Here is a 20989-nt window from a genome sequence, read left to right on the forward strand (position 1 = left end):
GGCCCTGCTCCCCGAATCAGGTTTTGGCAGAAACGGGACGACCCCACTGTGTTTGTGCCACTCTGCTAGATCTGATGGTAAAGCAAACAGAAGGAATGATACCCTTACCCTAGGTTTCCCTGCTCAAAATTCTTCCATTCTGACTCCGGCCAGTGCCTCTTCAGGCGACCACGGGCAAGTCACTGCATCTCTCTGAGCTTCCGTTTAGTCATCGGGGAAATGGGGGTGAAAACTACCTGACTTAACTTCTTCACAGAGGATTTAGAAGAATCAAACAAGGTTAGATATTAAAGTACTTGGTAAATTATAACATGCCGTGTGTAGCTCTAATAAATCCCAAGGCCCACGTGGTCCAGTCTCTAGACAAAATGGAAGTCGGATGGACAGTGGGGCATTCAAAATGAATTAAAAGGGATCGTAGTCTTTAGCTGCACCTGTCAAAGCACATTATGGAGGAGCCAATTCTTAATTCTCAGGAACACTGCATATCCCAGATCCCTTATACCTCCAAACTATAGAAGAGCCATTTACCCTCCCAAGCCCCCCGTGCTTGTCCGCCGCCCCCCTGGCTTCTCTCTGCCCCCCTCTCCCTCCTCTTCCTACCAGTTCTTCAATACGCAGCTTGACTCGGCCCCACTTACACACTCTCCCTCCACTGTACCATCATCTAGAAGTCTGGCAACTTGCGCATTTTCCTTCCACCTCTCCAGTTCTAGGTCCTTCTATCCAAATTCCATGATCTGCATTAAAAAGCCTGGGAACAGATGGCCAAGGGCACCAATCTCCTTAGAGGAAGAAGGTAAATTAGTAAAGCACGGGGGACAGGTCGGGGACTGGACACACACATTAGTGAATCACGGCCCTGTCACGTATTATCCTGATTGGGCCTACTTGACACAGTCCCTACAAATCCATTAAAGATGCTTTATAGTCTACGAAGTCATACAGCATCAAAGAAGGGGTCCCCAGGAAGGGATTTGGAAGTTGTCCTCACAGAAAGCCATGCTCTGTGCTTTGTGGCCAGACCAGCAGACGTGTAAGGAATCTTAGAGGCATAAAGAAAGTGTTTTCTAAAATCCCCTCTGCAGAAAAACAGCTCCTAGGAGATTACACAGATTACAAGGCAAAAACATGATCCCGTGGCCAAATCAGTTTTGTGAGATGCTGGGTTAAACAGAGTTAAGGAGTTTCTCGAACTTTAGGACTTCCCAGCAAATTCAAAGAGGATAATTTTGACATGGAACATTTTGGGTGGTAAACATTTTCCAGGAGACGTTGTGGGAAACTCTGCTTTTGACTCACCTCCTTGTTTTATAGACAAGGAAGCGGAGACCCATAGGGGATAGTGCCCCACATAACATCTCTCAGGGCTCTAGTAGAGAGGAGGGGCTAGACCCCAGGTTTCTAACTCCTGTTTTGTGTTAAATTCTGGAGAAAAGATAGAAAAAGCATCTACCAAATTGCCAAAGTTGCCTTTACTCAAGCATCAAGGTTACAACCCCAAAATAACCACCCAGGACAGCCAACCTCGCACACAGAGTCTCCACTTGCCTCCACATGTCATGACTTGTAGACCCCTGATCGATATTCAGAATATGATGGAAGGTCACTTAAGTCAACGCCATGCTTCCTGCCTACCACACTTCTGGTGCGATCCACCTGTCCTGTTCCAGAGCCCTTACCATTGGCCCAAGAATGTTCGAGATGTCCGTGTGTCACGGAGTACAAAGCTGAGATGAAACTGAAGGGGAAGTTCATTACACAGGGACACGGACAGACTGCTCAGAGGGCTTGTGCATGTCACGCATGCAGAGCCACCTCGAATCTTGCCTCTCCGACAACAGGGGAGGGGTCAGCACTGGGGAGGGAGGTTATTCTGGTTCTGTCAGAGGAAAATAAAAAATTACCAAAGATGGCCCATTTACCTTCTTCTTGGATTTAAAGACGTTACACCTGAAAATGTTGCTGGCACCGTCTCGGGCGATATAGCTGAAGATCTTCAGGTCCTGGGAATCATGAGAAACGTAGAAGATCCTACACGAAGAGGAACAGAAAAATGCACCGAAGATTGCATTAGGTTCAAATCTCCAACAAGGTAAATTCTGTTGAAGGACATGCGGAAGACAGAGCTCGCCTCTTCCTACGAAGGCAGCCGGCACTTTCCAAAAGCACCAGACACTCCCCTCAGTGAGCTCTGGATTCAGAAGTGGGGGCATGGACGGGACATGGACCCCATGCTATTGCTAGGCAGCAAATCTGTGCTGGGAGCTTGTCTGTTAGAAGGAAAAAAATCATTACCATCCTTATCAGAGCAATGAGTCCACATCCTACTGATGGAAATGGGGGCAAGTTTCTGGACACCTGTCCATGGGTCTATCCAGACAAGGGGAGTAGGGGAGCCTGCAACGCGGGCCCCGCTGGGGGAGATGAAGACAGTCTGTGTCATTATCAGAGTCCTTCTCCAGCAGGACCACGGCCTCTACACGACCGTTCCATGGCTCCGCCCATCTCCCCACCCCCACGTGCCCACTGCGGGCCGGGCGCTATCCCAGCAGCAGGACAGATAAAAGCCCTAAAGCCACAGAGCTCATGTGCAGGGGATCTCCATCAACAAGACGAGGGCTCTAAGGAAAAAGAGGCAGAACGGGGGGCAGTGTGTGTGGGGCGGCTGTTCTAGCCAGGGCGGGTGGTGGGGAGACCCTGTGGAGAGGCAGAGGCCGGAGCATAGGGAACCTCTCTGGGAACCCCCTGGCAACACCACTGCAAGAAGTGGGAGCCGCTCCCATGAAAGCCCTGCGGCATCCAGAAGGTGCTGGAAGCGTTCACAGAATGGCTAGAGGTCACGGTGGCTTCAATGGAGCTTGTGGGCTCGGTGACAGGGTCATGGAAGCAGCCAGAGGCCAGCACATGGGGGCCCTGGAAGGTCAGAGCATGCGCTCCAGGGGAGAAGAGGAACCCCTGGGGATGGGTTCTTCTGAGCAGAGGACTCACTTCCTGGTGCTCTTTTCTGGCTGCTGGGGACAAGAGTGAAGGCGGAGGGAAGGCTGTGGAAAGGGGGAAAGTCCTAAGCAAGGCCCCCACTGGCGGAGTCTGAAGGGGTCTAGGGCAGGCTGCCGCGGGATCAGCCGGGTCTGAGCGCTGTCAGCATGGGACAGGGGAGGGGAGAATCAGGGCCGCATCTGTGGGACCTCCCTCTCCTCATTCCCAGAAAACATCTCTTCCTCCATCCTTACTGAGACCGAGCCCCGCCCCCACAGCAATCCTTCTAGGTGGCCCCCCACTGAGTGTCTCTGAATCGTCTCAAATTTATCCCAGTGCCCAGTAAATTGATGAGCGTCCTCGTAATTCTCCAAGCAAGCCGGGCCTTCCTTCTCCCAAGCCCCGTCTGGACAAGGGCCCCGGATCCATCAAGCCAGAAGCCTGAGCCACACCCACCCCTCCCTTGTTCTCCGTCATCTCTTGCTCACGACCCCGTTCTTTGCAGCCCACCTCCTCACTGCGGCTTGGAAATGTATTTTCTCCTTCTCCTCCACGGTACGGCCTTACTTCACAGAACCTTCTTTTCTCACCTGGATTTTTGCAACCTGTCTAGCATCTCTCTCTGCTTCCTAGCTCCCCTAGGGCCAACCCATTCTCTACCTTGCTAGCAAAGTGGTATTTTTAAAAACACAAACTACATCTCATTATTTCCCTCTAAAACCTCACAAAGGCTTCCTACTGCCCTCAGAATCAAGTCCAAACTCCTCAGCATGGCTACCTTCCCACTTTCGTCTTTCCCCACAGTCCTGACCTACATAGCCCTTCAGAACCAGTCACATACATCCACCTGCCTTTCCACCTGACAGCCTCAGTATCCTTCAAGACGCGGTTCAGAGAAGGCTTCCTGCCCACCCCATGCTCCCAACAGGAGCTGATGAACCCTCTTGGGCTCTCCGTTACCACAGCACCTCCCTTGTACTCCAACATTTACGCTAGAGCTCCTTGAAGGAGAAAGGACAACCTCCTGCTGCCCCCAGCGCCGGCATGGTAATGGACACACGGAAGGTTCCTAATGCTCGTGGAGGAGGGAGGGAGGCACCGAGTCATCGGTAGTGAGCACCCGACCTGTGATGTGGTCTGTCTAGTTTTTCACTCCCCCTGCCCCCGAACCAAGGAAGTAAGGTTGGTTAGCTCAGCTGAATCACACATAAAACTCTTTCCATTTTTGAGTTTTTAATTACTAGGCAATGCCCTATGGACTGAGAACGGGAATTACAACGGATAGGGCAGGTATGAAGGCAGAGTGGCTTACCGACAGGGCACGGAGACCAGGAAGGCGGCCGGAGCAGCAGCGAGGGAGGTTAACGTTCCCTTGCTGGACAAAGCACATTCCAGCAAATCGGAGGGCGGCCGAGTGTGGAGGCAGCCCCTGGGGACTAACGGCAGGTGGTGCTACGTGTGAGTTCAGAGAGGTACAGTGTCCTTATTAAAGATAAATAACCACCACCACAACAAAAAAGATAACCTCTAGCTAACCCAAAATGTCTGCTAGTCAGAGCTTAGACAAGTGTCCACCAACACAGCCAAGCAGCACGAAGTTTTTCCAAGGGACCTCATTCACTAAGAAGTGAATAAACCAACAAATTAAGGCTGCCAGATCCAAATTTCCAGGTCTAGAAACATATTCCAAGAACACTTATTTATTCATATGGTTTTCTTAAAAACTGTGATTCTGGGGGCACCTGGGAGGCTCAGTCATTAAGCGTCTGCCTTTGGCTCAGGTCATGATCCTGAGGTCCTGGGATCGAGCCCCTGCTCAGCAGGGAGCCTGCTTCTCCCTCTCCCACTCCCCCTGCTTGTGTTCCCTCTCTCGCTGTGTCTCTCTCTGTCAAATGAACAAATAAAATCTTTTTTTTTTTAAAGAAGAACTGTGATTTTGTGTGTTAGGGGCAGGGGAGGGAAGGAGACCAACATGAGTGCTCTGGAGAATGAGGGAAGACTTTTTCCTCTTCTTTATCCTGAAGTCTGGTGCCATTTTGATCCTGCTTCCAAAAAGCATCTCGATTTTCTCAACTTTCTGTGTAATTACCAAAGGTGGGATACCACAGTAGTTCACTATATGGTAAGAAAGTAGCTCATTATACTGCAACGATGATTACTAAGGTTTTACTAGGTTCTGTTCTCCCTTCAAATTTCTTGTTTTTATTTTCAGGTTCGCATAGTTCTAATTCTCACCTGCTAATGGAACTGTTACACTTCAAAGCTATAGCAATAAACTCTTCTATTTTCTATTCATGAACTTACCATGAATGACTGAAATAGAAAGGGGATCTTGGAGAAACTAGATGTGGAGATTGTCACAGAATTCAGGTTGACAGAGCACTAAAGGAACAGCAGACCCACCACCAACACCTCCTTTCCTCGACTAGTAATCTAAAGTAAACTTGTTTCCCTTAAGAGCACAGAAGAAAAACAGAGTAGCACAAAGACACTTTGGGGGGTCATCAGGCCTGGATCCCACCCAGCGTCCCCGCCCCTCAGGATGTGTCAGCAAAGGGCGATTCACTCCCAGTAGAGGACTCCCTTTCTGGGAGCTTCTCTTTACTTGGGCATTTTTGCATATGTTGATTAGAAATCGACCAACAGGAACGCAGCAGAGGGAAACAAATGCCGGCCCTCGTGGGGGACAGACCCACGCGGCCCTCATGTGGGACAGACCCGGATATCCGGCCGGGCTTGACAGCCGACCTGCTGGAGATCCTGGCTCCCCATGGTTCTGCGCCGGCGAACCAGGGACGATCACAGCACTGCCTCTCCGCCCGGGCTTCGGAGGAGGAATGCACCCAGAGAGGGGAGCTCCCAGCAGCAAGTGGTTATGGGACAGTAAGCGCCTTATTACCTCCACCCTTTGGGGCTTTAGAGAACAAGGCTAATCCTCTGTCCACAGGGCAACCTCCGGGATCTTTGGAAACTGCCACCACGCTTCATGTGCTCATTGGTAAAGCGATCCGCTACCCCCTCTTTCCACAGTTCTTGTACGGCACCATGTCCATGGCTTACGGCCCCAACAGGCTTGCGCGGAGTGCTGCGGGTGAGTAAGATCTGGGTTCAAGTCGTAGCTTTTCCACTTCCCAGCTGTTGACCTCAGGCCAACCCCTCCATTGACAGAGCCCTTTCCATCCTCAGTTTAATCGGTATTTACACACACACACTCTCCATATTTAACACAACGCCCAGCACACATCAAGTTGCTTGCTCAGCAAACAGGAGTTCCCTCTTCCCTGTGAACTTTCCTGCACACCCCTCAGCTCTCCAGGGACTCTTGCCAAGGACACAGAACTGAATCACATTCCAGGGTTCGCTGAGCGTGACAGGATCTCACTGTTGCTCCGCACTGTGGTCAGCTCAGACGCTCGAAGCCAATTCGTACAACGGCGCTCGAGGGCGGGTGTGTAAGCATACCTGGGTCATTGGTTTTTAGCACTGGTGCCTGGTGACCACTACTTCCTTTTCCGAGCTCTCACAGACTGTCTGCGTAATGATCTCTTGGAGGAGTTCACTAGTGTGCGATCCCTGGACCCAGACTTTCCTCCTTCCTAAAAAGTGGCATGGAATGTCTCGTCCTGGCCACCTTTTCACATCTCATTCGTTAGGACCTCAGGACCCAAGTACCTGAGGCTCAGACACACTTTAAGAAGGGACACCTTTGTCCTCATGGTTTTTAAACGTTGTTTTGTAAGTCTCCTATGTTCTAGCATTTCTAGTTTGAAGATTGGATCGTGCTGCACTGAAGGAAGAAAAGGGAGGGAGGTAGAAAAATGGAACGGGCAGATGCAGAGAGAGGTTTGGCAGCTCCGGGCCTGTGCTCCCATCCCCTGTGCCGGTTCTCTCATCCTTAGCCCTTTCCTAGAGCCCACTGCACCCGGAAGCTCAGTCCATCGCAGCTGCTCCTCTGCGTTCATGTTTGCTTTTAAGTTCTGCCTGCCATTCTGTGTTCTTTTAAGGAAGCTGGTATAAAAATCTGGGAAGCCACCATGATTTTTCTCCGTGAGCTCACCTCTATGGGACGAGCTGGAATCAGTTAACATTGCACTTGTGTCCACAAGTGCTCATCCCTTCCTGCCACTCAGCCTCCGGGTTACTCTGTCCCCGTCCTTCTCTCTGATAGGACGACCTCGAAACCGGCATGGCCTTGGCCCCCTGTGTGAGAGCTCCGTCCCCCGCCCTCGTCTCTGTGGGGATGGCCTGTTGATTTTGGAATCTACTGGCTACAGAGAATATGAAGAGTTTCGAGCAAGGTTTCCTGAGTCTGTGTACACATCCCCCAACCCAAGACCCACAGATGGGGAGCCCCTCACACGGGCCCCCACACCCTGTTCTGCTCACAGCCTGCGGGGAGGGTCTCACTGGCCGGCCTGGGGCCTGCCGCAGCCCAAACCACACATGGGGGTTCTAGACCACACATGGGGCCTCGGGCAGTTTTTTCCTGCTCTCCTTACCCTTGAAATGAGACTAAAAATCTCTCTCAGAGTGTTGTAAAGGTCTGGGACGGGCAGATGGAGAGTGGGCGAGACAGGGGATGGGCAAATATTCTGTAACCCACGTGCTGTAGAAATACTTTTAAACTGTGAGCCTGCGAGTCAAAGAACAAAGCGAAGTCACCCCTGGGCCCCTGATGTCACCATGCGGGGTGGTGGGGCCTCGAGCTAGAAGGGAGCAGAGATTCTCCTCTTGAGCTCTCAGAACCGTGGGCGTTCCTAACCCAGAAGACACCCCCCAGGACGGAGCGGAATGGGCCGTGGCTGGAACGACAAGCTACCGAGTAGCTTGCGGATGGCAGACACAAAACCCAATGGGATCTTTCTATTTTTTTTTAAGATTTTATTTTTGAATCGTCTCCACACCCAATGCAGGGCTCACACCTACAACCACAGGATCAAGAGTTGCTTGTTCCACCGATTGAGCCAGCCAGGCGCCCCCAGTCGGTCTTCTCAAGGCCAAAGCACTGGGAGAGAACAAAGCACGAGGTGAAAAGCACAGGGGACACCAGAACCGCCCTGCTGGGTCAGACCTGCCGAGGACAGCTCTGTCCTGGGAGAATCCCACCTCACTCCCACCCCGCAGGAGCAAGGACGCCCCCCGGCAGCCCAGCCACCCTCCCCCAAATGAATGTGTTATCCTCCGAGTGCCTGGGGGCAGTTTTAGGAGAGGTGCTGGTTTGGAGGGAGGCCCCAGGGCTTTGCTCCCAGAACCACATGAGGGTCAGAGCAGCGAGCGCCCCCCCACCCCCGCCGTGCCCCTCGCCCAAGGACTGGTGTGTCTCTCTCAGCCCGCCAGCCCTGCCACGTGAACATGTGTCCACACTCTGGTCCCTGCTTGTCACATTTTCTCCATGCCTCTGAGTTTTAATTGAATCTTTAGATAAAATTGACCTTTGTGGTGATCATTTTTCTCTCTCATTACTGTTTCAGTCGGATTAGCTTTTCCTCCCGCTGCGTTCCCGGGGCTCTCTATCACTTCGGCTGGTTTTCTTCTATCAGAAGTTCCTTCCATTTCTGTCTTCTCCATCCCTCATTTTAGCCATTCTGGACGTGAGGCCTGCTCCCCTCAGATGCTTTCTCAGGCTGCTCTCTGGCATGAGGGGACAACGATGAACTCATGAACTGGTCCCACAGTGAAACTGCTTACTTCACAGCTGTCCCCAGGCTGGGACACATCACCCATGTCCCGTGTCTTAACAGACCTGCACCCCAACGGCATGGTCCAGGGGAAGCCAGGGGTCACGAGTATCAATGGTTACAATTGGGACTTCTCTTTTTGAGGGGACACAATCCAACCCATGACAGATTCTGAGCCAGAATCTGAACCCCAGCCGTCTCAGCCAGGTTCCTCAACTTCTACACAACCTGCCTTCCGACCGTCAAATAGCCTCTGATTACTAGATTGTCGTGGTGGCTAATATCTTTTTAGGCATTGAGGCCACCTCGAAACTCTGAATTTCCTTACTCCAGATATGTTCCCAAGTCCTTGATGCCTTCACAGGTTCTCTCTGGTTGCCTATAAATTCATCCTCACGTGGGTAAGATTTCCAGGGGACACTCGGGGGAGAGGTGCTTGGTTTCTCTGCGATCCCCGCCTGCCCACCTTCCACCCGAGTTTCTTCAAATAGACCAACCCAGGAATACTATAAATGCTCATCCTAGTTTTTCCAAAGGCAGTCAGTCCTCAAATGACCCACCTGGAGCTTCCTGGGACTCATGGGATTCATGACACACTCTGTCCTCTGCTCTAATCCACCCCCACTTCCCCCATCACTTGCTCAGCACGGGAACCCCCATGCGCCTGACAGGAAGCGAGGAGAGAGCACCCACTCCCCTTCCAGGGCTTGGGGTGCCTGGCTGGCATGACCAGGTACTTTTCCTTCTCTGATTCCTCTGACCCACCTCCCGATCCTACATCAGAGAAGGTCCGAATCACAGCTCACTTGAAGGCACATCATCTCAGGATTCAAGGATAAGAGAATGTGGTGGTGGGGCCGGCATCAACACCCAAACCCCTCACACACCCCAGGACAATCTGTCCCAAGACAGCCCCCTCTCAATCACGATCCCCTATTTTCTTTTTCTTCTTCTTCTTTTTTTTTTTTAATTATACGGAACCATGTATCTTTACTTCCATGTCACAAACAGATCTTGGAACAAAATGGGGGGTTGAGGGGGCGGAGCGGACACATCCTTGATCTCATTACAATTCCCAATCACTTTTTAATGTCCTTCTGTTTTCACTTTGGAAGTCTGGGGAAGGGCTGGGCTGGGGGGACTAAGGAAGCCAGGCACCAGGGTTGGGGGATGGGAGAAGGTCGTGAAGCCAGACTGTCCTGGCTTGAGAATTCTTTTCTTCCTGCTATGATGCCACAAGCTCTCTCTTCTTGGCTGTCTCCCCACTACCCAAGAGCAGCAGCTGAGGCAGTGTCGAGCCCTGGGAACGGTTCAGCGTAATTTTAGTCTAAGGAACATGTATCTTACTCTGCCCACCCCATCCCCGGCCCCACAGCAGATTGTCTCGGGAGGCAGCACGGAGCCCGATCCAGATTCTGACCTCGAGGAGCTCGTAGTGCTCCACAGTGGGGTGAGCACAGACTGAGGAGCAGAGCCCTGGGGACGTGGGGGACGCAGAGCCTGCCTGCTCCCGGGAAGGGCGCACTTGGAAGCTGCTGTCCCAGCAGCATCCTGAAGAGGTGGGTGGTGATGGGGACTACGGAGGGGGATGCTTCAGGCTGGGGCCTGGCACGAAAAAAATCACAGGAGTCACCCAAGGTGCGTGCACTAGCGGACTATTTACAAAGGTGGGGGCAGAGTACGGGGAGAGAGGAAGACAGCACAGTCCCCAAGGGAGCCCTTGGCACCCCAGGGCCCCGGAAGTGGGACAGCAGGCGGCTGCCAGAGCCCAGAGAAGGAACCGTGCACCACCTGGCAGAGCTCTCGTGACGGGGAGGCAGCCCATGGATGGCACACACAGACCAGCCTGCAGGCACTTGGCCTGGTGGGGAGCAGATCTGGATGAGCCTAGGAAAGCCAGCCATCAGACTGGGGAAGGGAGAACATCCCTCACAAGGGAAACTGCCCAGAGAAAGGCACGGAGTCAAAGAAAAGGGTGAGGGGCACCTGGGTCGCTCAGTCGGTTAAGCATCCGACTCTTGTCTTGGCTCAGGTCATGACTGAGCCCTGTATCGGGCTCTGCGCTGAGCATGGAGCCTGTTTGGGATTCTCTCTCTCTCCCTCGGCCCCTCCCCACTCACACACATGTTCTCTCCCTTAAAACAAAACAAAACAAAACAAAACTGGGGGCCCAGAGTTATGAAACAGCACAATGTGCTTTGGCACCAGGAACACAGCACATGCAAGGGGCCAGCAGGAGGCAAGGGCAGAGGGAGGTGAGGACAGCCCAGCTGTCCCTTTGTGTGCTCATGGCACTGATGGGGGACTACACAGGGCAGTGACATAGTTGGTAGTCACGGTGGTGGGAGGACGGACTGCAGGAGGACGTGAGCAGAAGAAGGGAGGCCAAGGAGAGGCTATACAATATGGAAGGCATGGGGGAAGAGGAAGAATTGGGACCGGGGCCTTTGCAGGCAGAGGAGCTGGACTCCAGTCTTGGTCTTGCTGCTCCTAACTGTGAGACACTGGGCAAGCCTTCTAGTGGTCAACTTTTTATTTTCTCATCCACAGACATACGAACAGTCTGTGGGACTGGGAAGTCAGATGCCAAGCACAGGGCGGGGGATTGATGCAGCCTGGACTTGGGCAGTGCATGGTCTGGGCAACCAGGCTGGTGGGCCCGAAGTCCAGGCAAGAAAAGGGGAAGCTCTAACTAAGACAGCAGCAGTGATGACGGGTAGCAGGACATGGATTCCAGAGCCATTTCCCTGGACATGAGTAGGAGGACGAGGAGGAGGAGGAGGAAGATTCTGAGTTGGGCAGACAAAACACTAACTAGATTATGGGACACAGAAGCAGGAAAAGGAGAGGGCACAGGGAAGTGGTGTTGAACATGTCAACGCTAAGGGGTGACTAAAGCACTCAGACAGCCCTTCCGGTGAGATAAGTAGAAATAAGCGATCAGGAGAGAGGCCCAGACTTAGGAGCCACCAGGATGCAGAGGGCGACGGCAGCCATGGGAAGCAGGAGATCCCTCCTTGTAGCAGGTAGGGAAGGAAGAGAATTCTCAGGCTCACTGAGAATCCTGGTAATGGTATTGACTGAAACAAAGGGCAGAAGAGGGGGAGCCATCAAAAAACACAGCAGGAAAAGACGAGGAGAGAAGAGAAGGAACACGAGGAACCAGCACACAAGTGTGGGAGGAGAGAGTCTCCAGAAGGAGGGAAGGTCCACGGTGTTCAGTGCCCTGGAGGGATAGAAGGTGAGGAGGAGGCTGCGGAGAGCCAGGGATTAGCAAGTCAAACATCCCTGGCAACCGCGGCCAGGGCGGGCTTGGTGCAGAGCGCAGAAGCCCCGATCTAATGAGCTGAGCAACGAGCAGGGGTTTTGGAAACACACACCCCAAGAGCAATTACCCTGAAGAGTCTGGCAGGGAAAGGACAAGCTAAGAAGGCGGGCTCCGGGAGCGCCTTTGCTCTATTGATGGCAAAACCTGAGCCTACTTATAGGCTCAAAAAGGAAGAAACAAAACAGAAATAGCCTCAAGATCCAGGGGAAAAGAGAGGGAAAACGTCTCCAGATGCAGACAAGACAGCCGGGGATGGGGTCTGGGTGCAGAGCCGGTCTGGGGAGACAGTCAGGAGGGCACTCCTCCTGAAGCCACCAGCGCTGCGCTGGGCCTGCCCCGGCTGGTCGCCCTCTCTGTGGCGGGGCATCCTGGCGGCCAGGCCGTCCTGATGTGTGAGGCAACTGCCAGACTTAATTGCTTCCTGAGGGCTCTGTCCTTCCCACCAGTGAACAAAGGCAACTGGGAGGGATTTGGATTTAGCTTTTTTGATATTAAAAAACAAAACAAAACGAAACACCAAAAAACTTCTTACAAACATAAAGATAGAGGTTTGTGTTCATATATTGTGTTTATACACAATGTGCTCACCCGTGTTTGGACATCAGGACCGACAGAGCAGATGGGACCGCTGGCCCGCCGCCAGGACAGCTCCTCCAGGAAGGACACGCACCCGCGATACCCCAGCCCCAGCAGTCAGGATCCCCTAACGATTAAGAGGTAACGGGAGAGGAGACATCCTGGCAAGAAAAGCTTAGAGCAAAACAAATGGGGCAAAAACTACGGGGCAGCGATATGCTTGCGTGCAGACGGCACCCATCAGGGGTTATTTTCGGAGGCTCTTCTTGCTCTTCCCCTCCAAAGACCCCTTTATCGAGGCTATTGTTAAAGCCAAGAGGAACACATCTACCCTTTATTATGGGTTCTCTCCTCCCATCCACCTTTGGATGGTTTTGAATTATCAGTAAAAAACGGTAACAAACTGGACAAGACATAAGTCAAAGACCGAGATGATGCACAGAAAAAGATGCCCCCCTCCCCCCCGCAGCAGGAGTAACAGAGGACAGGGCTGGCGTCTCCTGCCACCTTGAGGAAGGAAAGAGTCTATTTTCAAAGGTGGCCTTGGCTTTGTGGTGAATCCCACAGCACGGCTCGCTAGCTCCCTGAGCAGAACTGAGCAAGGTCACATGACTTCTGGATCCTCGGTGTTCCCAAGGGCAAGGCTGCCTTTTGAACAGTCATGCATGTTCTTGATGTTAAGATTCTTATTTTTTTATCCCCTTCTCCAAATAAAATACAGGTGGCATTCAGTTCTCAACATAGGTCTGCAGGTTGGTTGGTTCATTCCTTCATCCAGCCATCCATCCATCCAATCAACCCTAGATAAAAGTCCATAGAAAAGGTACCCATCTCCTGGGAATTTTGCAAAGATTTAATAAGAAATCAGTTCCATTTAACAAACATGTACTGAGCACAATTACATGAAGATAGCAGTCATGGGAGCACAAAGAGGAGTAAGATGTAGTTCCTATGATGAACTAGAAGACAGAGGAACAGGATGAACTTAAGGACTAGATAGCCCTGGGTTCCAAAGAAGAATTGAAATCAGATCTCCACCATGGGAGCGGGGTTGAAAGCAGGAAAGGATTCCTCGTGGATGCAGCAAACCTTGGAATTCTCATTCAAGAACTTGAGAGATGGGTAACTGAACCCAGAAGACTTGACTAATCATGGTTTGATCATGATGGCCACCAGCCATTGAGAAAGGCTGGAACTTCCCCACAGCTGCTTCTCAGGGTCTCCCAATAAAGGCTGTGGGGACTCACAGACAACCTAGCTTTCCTCCTCCCATATTTCCTGAACTCTATGCAGAGCCCTCTGGATCTCCCAGCCAACCTCATCTCCACGGTCTGAGGTCTGTGCTAGCAGGAAAGCAGCCCAGGCTCATGACTAGCTCTACCCTTCTTAGCAGTAGTGCATCACCTTTTCCTAACTATGCCAAGATGCAAGAGGGATCCCAGAGGGCTTCCCAGCCAGAATCGAGAGACAGGGCACTACACACAGCGTCTGGACTGATGTGTGGTGTAGAATGCCCAAGGGACCACTGTGGGATGAGCTGGGACAGCATCTGACTACGATAATAGACACTGTCTATTAGGACTCATCAGACAAGGGCCACAGTTCTGGAGCAAGGGCAATCTTTACTTGCCTTTGGAGTGAAGGGTGACTACACAATGGCCCTTACATCCCAGTGTCACACGCAGACCCTGTGCCAACCCTCCCACATCCAAGTGAATCCCAAAACACCTAAAGCTCGTACCAAAAAGCTCGTCCTATGCAAACTCCTTCCCCTTTACGTGATTGGAAACCCACCAACAAGACTGGCTTGCTCTGAAGAGGCAGCGCCTCTAAACAATGGGCAAATGCCACTTGGGCCGACAAAATAAACCCCATGAGTCATTCAAACACTAAATTATTAAGCAAGGTAGGTTTTCCCCCTCATCCTCCTACAGAAGGTCCTCTAATGATAAACCTTCCCTGCTTGAGAAGCAAAATATTCACAGATAACTGACAACGATTACTGGCACTCGCAGGTCTTACCTTGGAAATGATAAACCACAGGCCTCTGTGGTCCACAAAGTGCCCACAAATTCAAAATTCTGCAAGTATGCACAGGAAGGCTCTGTTCCAGGGACAGGATCCAGTTGCGTCAGACTCTCAGAAGTATGTGCGCCCCGGGAAAGATCAAGACCATCCCACGGCGGGGCCCGGGCCAGGGTCTACCTGGTAGCAGCGAAAGGGGTCAAGGGAAGGGGTGCTGGCTTTGCTCTGCCCACACTCCCCCACCAGAGCCTCGTCAGCGCTCTGCAGATTCCCTTGGTGCCTTCCCTTTACCCATGTGAGGAGGAGAAAATGAAACAGAAACAGAATTCCAAAGTAAGCAGTCACTTAGAAGTGGAACAGGAACCAGGCCTGGTTTCTCTATTCCCCTGGTGTTCCCTCCACAGGGTGATTTCCTTCCCAGTAGACAGAGTTTAATTAGGTGACGTTTTCTAAAGTTGGCCTAATTGCATCTCCCATCGTTCGTGTAAAAGATGTCTAAGGCTGGGCACAGAGACCCCGAGCCAGAGGTCCGGCTTTGCTCATGCTGGTGCCCTCGGTTTTCTGCTATTTGCTACCTACCAGCTTTGCGATTCAGGCTGCCAAGAAGGGCAGAGCGGAAGGCCACCGAGAAAATACGGAAGCTTACTGGCCACCTGAAATGGACATTTCAGCACCAATGAGTGGACCCAGGCACCCCAGCTACGTCACGTCGCATCTGTGGAGCCCTACTACGTGGCCCCTTGCAGACACCAGGGATACAGCCGTGCACAAAACACAGTGGTTCCTGCCTTCGCACTTAGAGTTACTATGATGCAATCTGCCATTCTTTTGCCCTGGTTGAATTTGTTTCTTTTTAAAGATTGTTTTAATTTATTTGTCAGAAAGAGAGAGCACGAGCAGAGGGAGCAGCAGGCAAAGGTGGAAGGAGAAGCAGACTCCCCACTGAACAAGGAGCCTGATGCGGGGCTTGATCCCAAGAGCCTGGAATCAGGGCCGCGCCAAAGGCAGACGCTTAACCGACTGAGCCACCCAGCTGCCCCAAGTCCTCTGTGAATACTGAGGCTTCCCAAGCTCAGGGCACTTTGTCAAGCCCACAACGAGGTAGGCAGGTTGTGCAGAGCCTGCTTCCGAGAAAAGCTAAAGGATGGGAACAGATAAAGAAGGAACAAGACTATGTAAGATTGAAAGCAAAGGAAAGGCAGGCAGAGACACCAAAATAAGGGAGAACGGAAAGGCAGGGGGTGGGGGGCACCGCAGAAGCAGCAGGAGGTGCGCGGGGTCTGGAGAGGTGGGGCGAGCGCCAGTAAACACGGATCGCGCAGTCTCTGCCAAGCACTGGAAATGAAAGTCAAACTGCAAGGAGCTTTAGGGTGACAAGCACCGGGCCTGGGAGAGAGTTGAGGGTTGACAGATGTGCTCCTGCACGGGGTGGCAGGGTTGAGGGAGGCTATTTCAGGATAGGAGGGAGAATACGTTGGCAGGGAGAGATGGGGAGGCTGGGGAAGGGTTGGCCACGGCCCATGGGGAAGACACAAGTGGAGCCACGCCCAGAACACAGGGGGGCAGGGCACAGAGCCACGGTGGGCCACGACATGGAAGACGGGGATCACCGAGGGAGGGGAGGGTGTATGGAGCCCATAGGTGGAAGCGGGCGAGAAGGATGCAGCACAGAGTGGAATTAGTACCGGGGTGAATAAGGGATTGCAGAGCGGCCCTGGGGAACGAACTGAAGCCAGATAGCATGAAAGATACGCCCTTTCCCCTCTTAGTTCGTAACTTTCACCATGCATAAAATTGAGTAATTCCTACTCATGCATGTGTATGAAGAGGCACTGACCATGGAATGTTCTGGCACTAGAGGGAATAAAAGCATCATCTCTACATGAAACAAGACTCGCCGCAGCCATAAACACTCCCATCCCTCAGACAAGCTGGCTCAGAAAAGACAGCAGACGTCGGGGAGAGAGCTCCCGCTCCGAGCCCAGCAGAGGCTCCTGAGGGACGAGCTCAATGGTACAAACACACGGACAATGTCAGATGCCGTCCTTGAATGTCACAGAGCGCAAAGGAGACCTGTTGTACGAGCATCCAGGTCTGCTCCTCCTCCTCGGTCCTTCCAGGACTCCGGTACCTGGGGCCCTGCCACGTTCCCGTGACAAGGGAGCCAGGGGAACATGTGCCGGGGTTTGAGGGGGGACTTGGGCATGCGGAGGTTTGAAGGGAGGGAACTTAGACAGCAGGATCGTCTCTGTCGGGGACGTCTTGATCTGATTTTGCAGGGACAGCCTGGATATTGGAGACCTTTAAGAATCCCGAGAGATTTTGTGGCTCCCCAAAATGACAGTGGTGAGTAATTACTACATAGTCTATCTTCCCTCCTAATTATGGGATGCCGCCTGTGTATTACAGGTTAGGGTAGTATCTGGTTCCATTAGGAAAATAATGCTTAGAAATTATACACATTTTTAAAACCTTCTATTTTAATCCCCATGGGATCTTGTCCTTCTGCCTTCAAAGGGGTATTATCGCTTTTAAAAACGTACAGTTGCTTGGTTTCCACTGCTCATTTCCAGTTTGTGGCACCGTGGTTCTCCCTTCTTTCCCTACCGAGAGACCAGCGGACTCTTCCCCCCCTCCTCTGATGAAGCTCCTGGAGGACTCGCTGTATAGTCCGCTTCCCGAATGCCAGCCTGCCTTCAGCCTTAGCTCTCTTTTAGGGTGGCTGCCTCTTTTCACTTATTTGCAAGCCTCTAGAAATGCAGCCTCGGGGGTTTTTCTACCCCACTTTCCCAAAAATAAAGTATGAGGGGATACGTTGTAAGATTTGGCACTTAACTTCCCATATTTTTTTTTTTAAGATTTATGTACTTAGAGACAGAGAGAGAGAGAGAGAGTAGGTGCAGCAAGAGAGAGAACCTTCAAGCAGATGATTCCCCACTGAGCACAGAGGCCGACGTGGGGCTCCATCTCACCACCCCGAGATCATGACCTGAGTTGAAATCAAGAGTCAAGATGCTTAACCAACTGAGCCAGCCATGCACCCCCAGAGTACTCTTTACATTTTAAAGATACTGTTTTGTTACATCCGAATAATTGTTTATAACTCTTCTGTTTAAATCACGGTGTGAGTTCTGGCTTCTGATGAGCCCCAGACTGATTAACCACTGTTCTCCTCGGTGCCTAGCACAGCGAACACCACACACAGAGCTCTCCACGCATCCTTGCCTCCCTTCCCCAGCTAGCCCTGAATAATTGATCTCGGACTTGCTCAAAATCAAAGCGTGTCTCAAAGACAAGGTCCCCAAACCAGACCACACTTCCTCTCATGTCTGATCTCATCAACTACTTGCCTGTTAATTAATGACATTTCTGAGGACTGGCTGGGTAGCCTATGGGGACCCTCCCTGGTTTGCTCATTTACACTCAAAACCAGAGAACTACTGCCAGCCTGGCCCCTGAAGGCTTCAGGTCAATTAATTTACTGCCTTTGGTTAAAAAGAAGGATTTTCATTTACATATCTGGCCCCTAGAATCAGAAATCTTCGGGGGACTGATTATTCCTCCAGTGCCCAGTAAGACTGAGAAGACACCAAGGCAGGGGAACTGCATTTCCAAGGCACAGGGACTTCTATAATGGTACAACCACTCCAGTGCTGTTTTTTTAACTTTGGGGGGAAAAAGTATGCCCATTAAACCAGAAAGGGTAAAGTAAGCACGTTAACCAAGGAAGTGAAATCTGAAATAAGGAGAAATTAAACACGAAGCTTTCACTTTTCAGGCCGAGTCCTGTTCTGTCCAACAGCCTTGGCACACCAGGGATGTGGATGAAAATGTGCTTGGACACTTACACTTAACTTTAAAGTTTAAGATTTCTTTGATGTTTTTCACCCCACACCAAAAAGCATGTTTCTTCTTAAAAGTAAAGGGAAGGCAAAAGCTACATCTTACTGGTGCTCATTGAAAAAAATCTTTGAAAAAGAAGAACAGCCAGAAGACAGACTACTGAACCTGAGATGTTTATTAAGCTGCAACAAACTTGACACTGGATTCTGACATCAAAATCAGCAACTGGGTGGACGGACCAGAGCAAAGAGTTCGAAACAAACTAGCCGGAGAGGGAGGGCAGATTTTCACCAGAGCTCCTTCAGCAGGGGGAGAACAATCTCTCAACAAATGAGTCTGGGACCACTGGACACCTGTTTGCAGGAGGAAGAACGAAAGCTTTGATAGATCCCTCGTAGCATATTAAAGAAACAAACTGAGGGGCATCTGGGTGGTTCAGTCGGTAAAGCATCTGCTTCCGCTCAGGTCAGGATCCCAGCGTCTTGGGATCAAGTCCTGCTTCGGGCTCCCTGCTCAGCATGGAGTCGGTTTCTCTTCTCTCTCAGGCTCCGCCTGCTTGTGCTCTCTCTCTCTCACATGCTTTCTTTCTCTAATTAATAAATAAAATCTTTAAAAAGAGAGAGGGAAGCCCAGCCAGACCTGGAGAAAATATTTGCAAACCACACACCTGATAAAGGATATGAATTCACAATTTATAAAGAACTCTCAAAATTCAGTAAGAAAACAAAACAACCCAATCAAAAATGGGTTAAGATTTGAACAGATGCTTCATAGAAGATACACGAATGGCATGGAAGATGAAAAGATGCCCAAGGTCATCAGTCATTAGGAAATGCAAATTAAACCCCCAGTGAGATCTTAATACGCATGTATTTGAAGGGCTAAAAACAAAACAAAACAAAACAAACAATACCAGATGCTGGCAAAGATATGAAGGAACTGGAGGTCTCAAACTCCACTAGAAGTTCTACCACTTTGGAAAAGTTTGGCAGTTTCATTTAAAAAAAAAAACAAAAATAGGGGGACGTTGCTGGCTCAGTCAGTTAAGCGTTTGCCTTCGGCTCAGGTCATGGTCGTGGGGTCCTGGGATCGAACCCTGCGTTTGGCTCTTTGCCCCGCAGGGAGCCTGCTTTCCCTCTCCCTCTGCCTGCCGCTCCCCCTGCTTGTGCTCTCTCTCAATCTCAAATAAATTAAATCTTTTAAAACAAAAACAAAAAACCAAGAAAAAGAAACCTAAAAAAAAAACCCTACCATGTAATCATTCTACTCCTGTGTATTCACCTAAGAAAAATGAAAGTGTATGTCCATATACACATCTGTATTGAAGAGTCATATAAGCTTTTATTGTGATAGCCCCAAATTGGAAACACTAAAATGTCCCCAACATACGAATGGCTGAGCACATCGAGTTATACTCGTGCGATGGAACACTATTTAGGAATAAAAACGGATAAGCCACTGATATGTACAGTGACAAGTAATGATCTTTACAATAATCATGCTTAATGATAGAAGCCAGGCCCAGAAAAAGGACACACTGTACGACTCTATACAAAATTGTAAGAAAACACAAACTCGTCTGGAACAACAGAAAGGAGAAGAGTAGTTGCCTGGGCATGTGGAGGCAGGAGGGAGGGAGATGGGACAGGAAAGTGGAAAGGGTAGGAGGAAAAGATTACAAGTGGGCACACGAAGAAACTTGTGGGGGTGACAGAGACTCACCATCATGACTGAGGTCATGGCTTTAGAAGTGAATGCAGGTCAAAAGTCACCAAATTAATCACGTTAAATATGCTCCGTTTTTGTAGGTCAATTATACCTCAAAATAAAGCTGTTATAAGACCTAAAATTGATATCCTGTATGGATTATGTTGTTAAAACTTTGGGGAAAGTCTTTTCTTTCAACCCAGAAAGGTTGATTCAAGTCCCTGAGCAGCATTCACAATGAGCTGGCTTTGTATGCGCAGGGTGCCACTGTGGGAAAACAAACAACAACACACCCAGAAATTCTTCCTTTTACAAAAGGAGAATGACAGGGGCTCGTCCATTCATATCCTGCAAGCCCAGTTCTGATGTGTTCTGTTTCCCGAAGCCTTTCCTTATCACTCAAGTAGAAAGTGATCATTCCCTCCTGTGAATCACTGTAACACTTAAGTTAATTTTCAGATATTAGTTGAGTGCATTTCTCCAACCACTCATCGCACATTTATTAAATGATGCATCTGGGCCCAACACTGGCTCAGGGCTGGGAATACGGAGTGAGTCGGGCACAGTTCTCCACCTGCAAGAGCCTCATAGTCTACCAGCAAAAGACTTGAAGTGACAGTAACACACGATAACACTTGTTTCCACAAACATATGAAAGTACAACAGGAACCCAGAGAAAGAAATTCACGCTGTCAGACACATGGTCTTGGGTCTCAGTGACGGGCTTCCCTCCAGACTAACACCCCCCAAGAGTAAGGGACCATGACTGACTCACTCGAGTCACCCACTGAATCACCCGCACAACACCCGGCCCGCGGGTGTTGGCGTTTGTATAATTCCTTGAGTGAATGGA

At 50.7% G+C, this 20989-nt stretch overlaps 1 protein-coding gene across 2 annotated transcripts in view; it reads right to left on the minus strand.

Moving 5' to 3' along the window:
* LOC111151138 (carboxyl-terminal PDZ ligand of neuronal nitric oxide synthase protein) overlaps positions 1-20989 on the minus strand; it is a 262208-nt gene that overhangs the window by 41400 nt on the left and 199819 nt on the right. For both annotated transcript variants that reach the window (XM_022508925.1, XM_022508926.1), the window contains exon 5: positions 1926-2034. In XM_022508925.1, coding sequence (XP_022364633.1) covers positions 1926-2034 — 109 coding nt within the window. The remainder of the gene's footprint in view (positions 1-1925; positions 2035-20989) is intronic.

Source organism: Enhydra lutris, unplaced genomic scaffold (assembly GCF_002288905.1).
Source record: "Enhydra lutris kenyoni isolate GAN:26980312 unplaced genomic scaffold, ASM228890v2 scaffoldscaffold25, whole genome shotgun sequence".
Taxonomy (NCBI): Eukaryota; Metazoa; Chordata; class Mammalia; order Carnivora; family Mustelidae; genus Enhydra; species Enhydra lutris.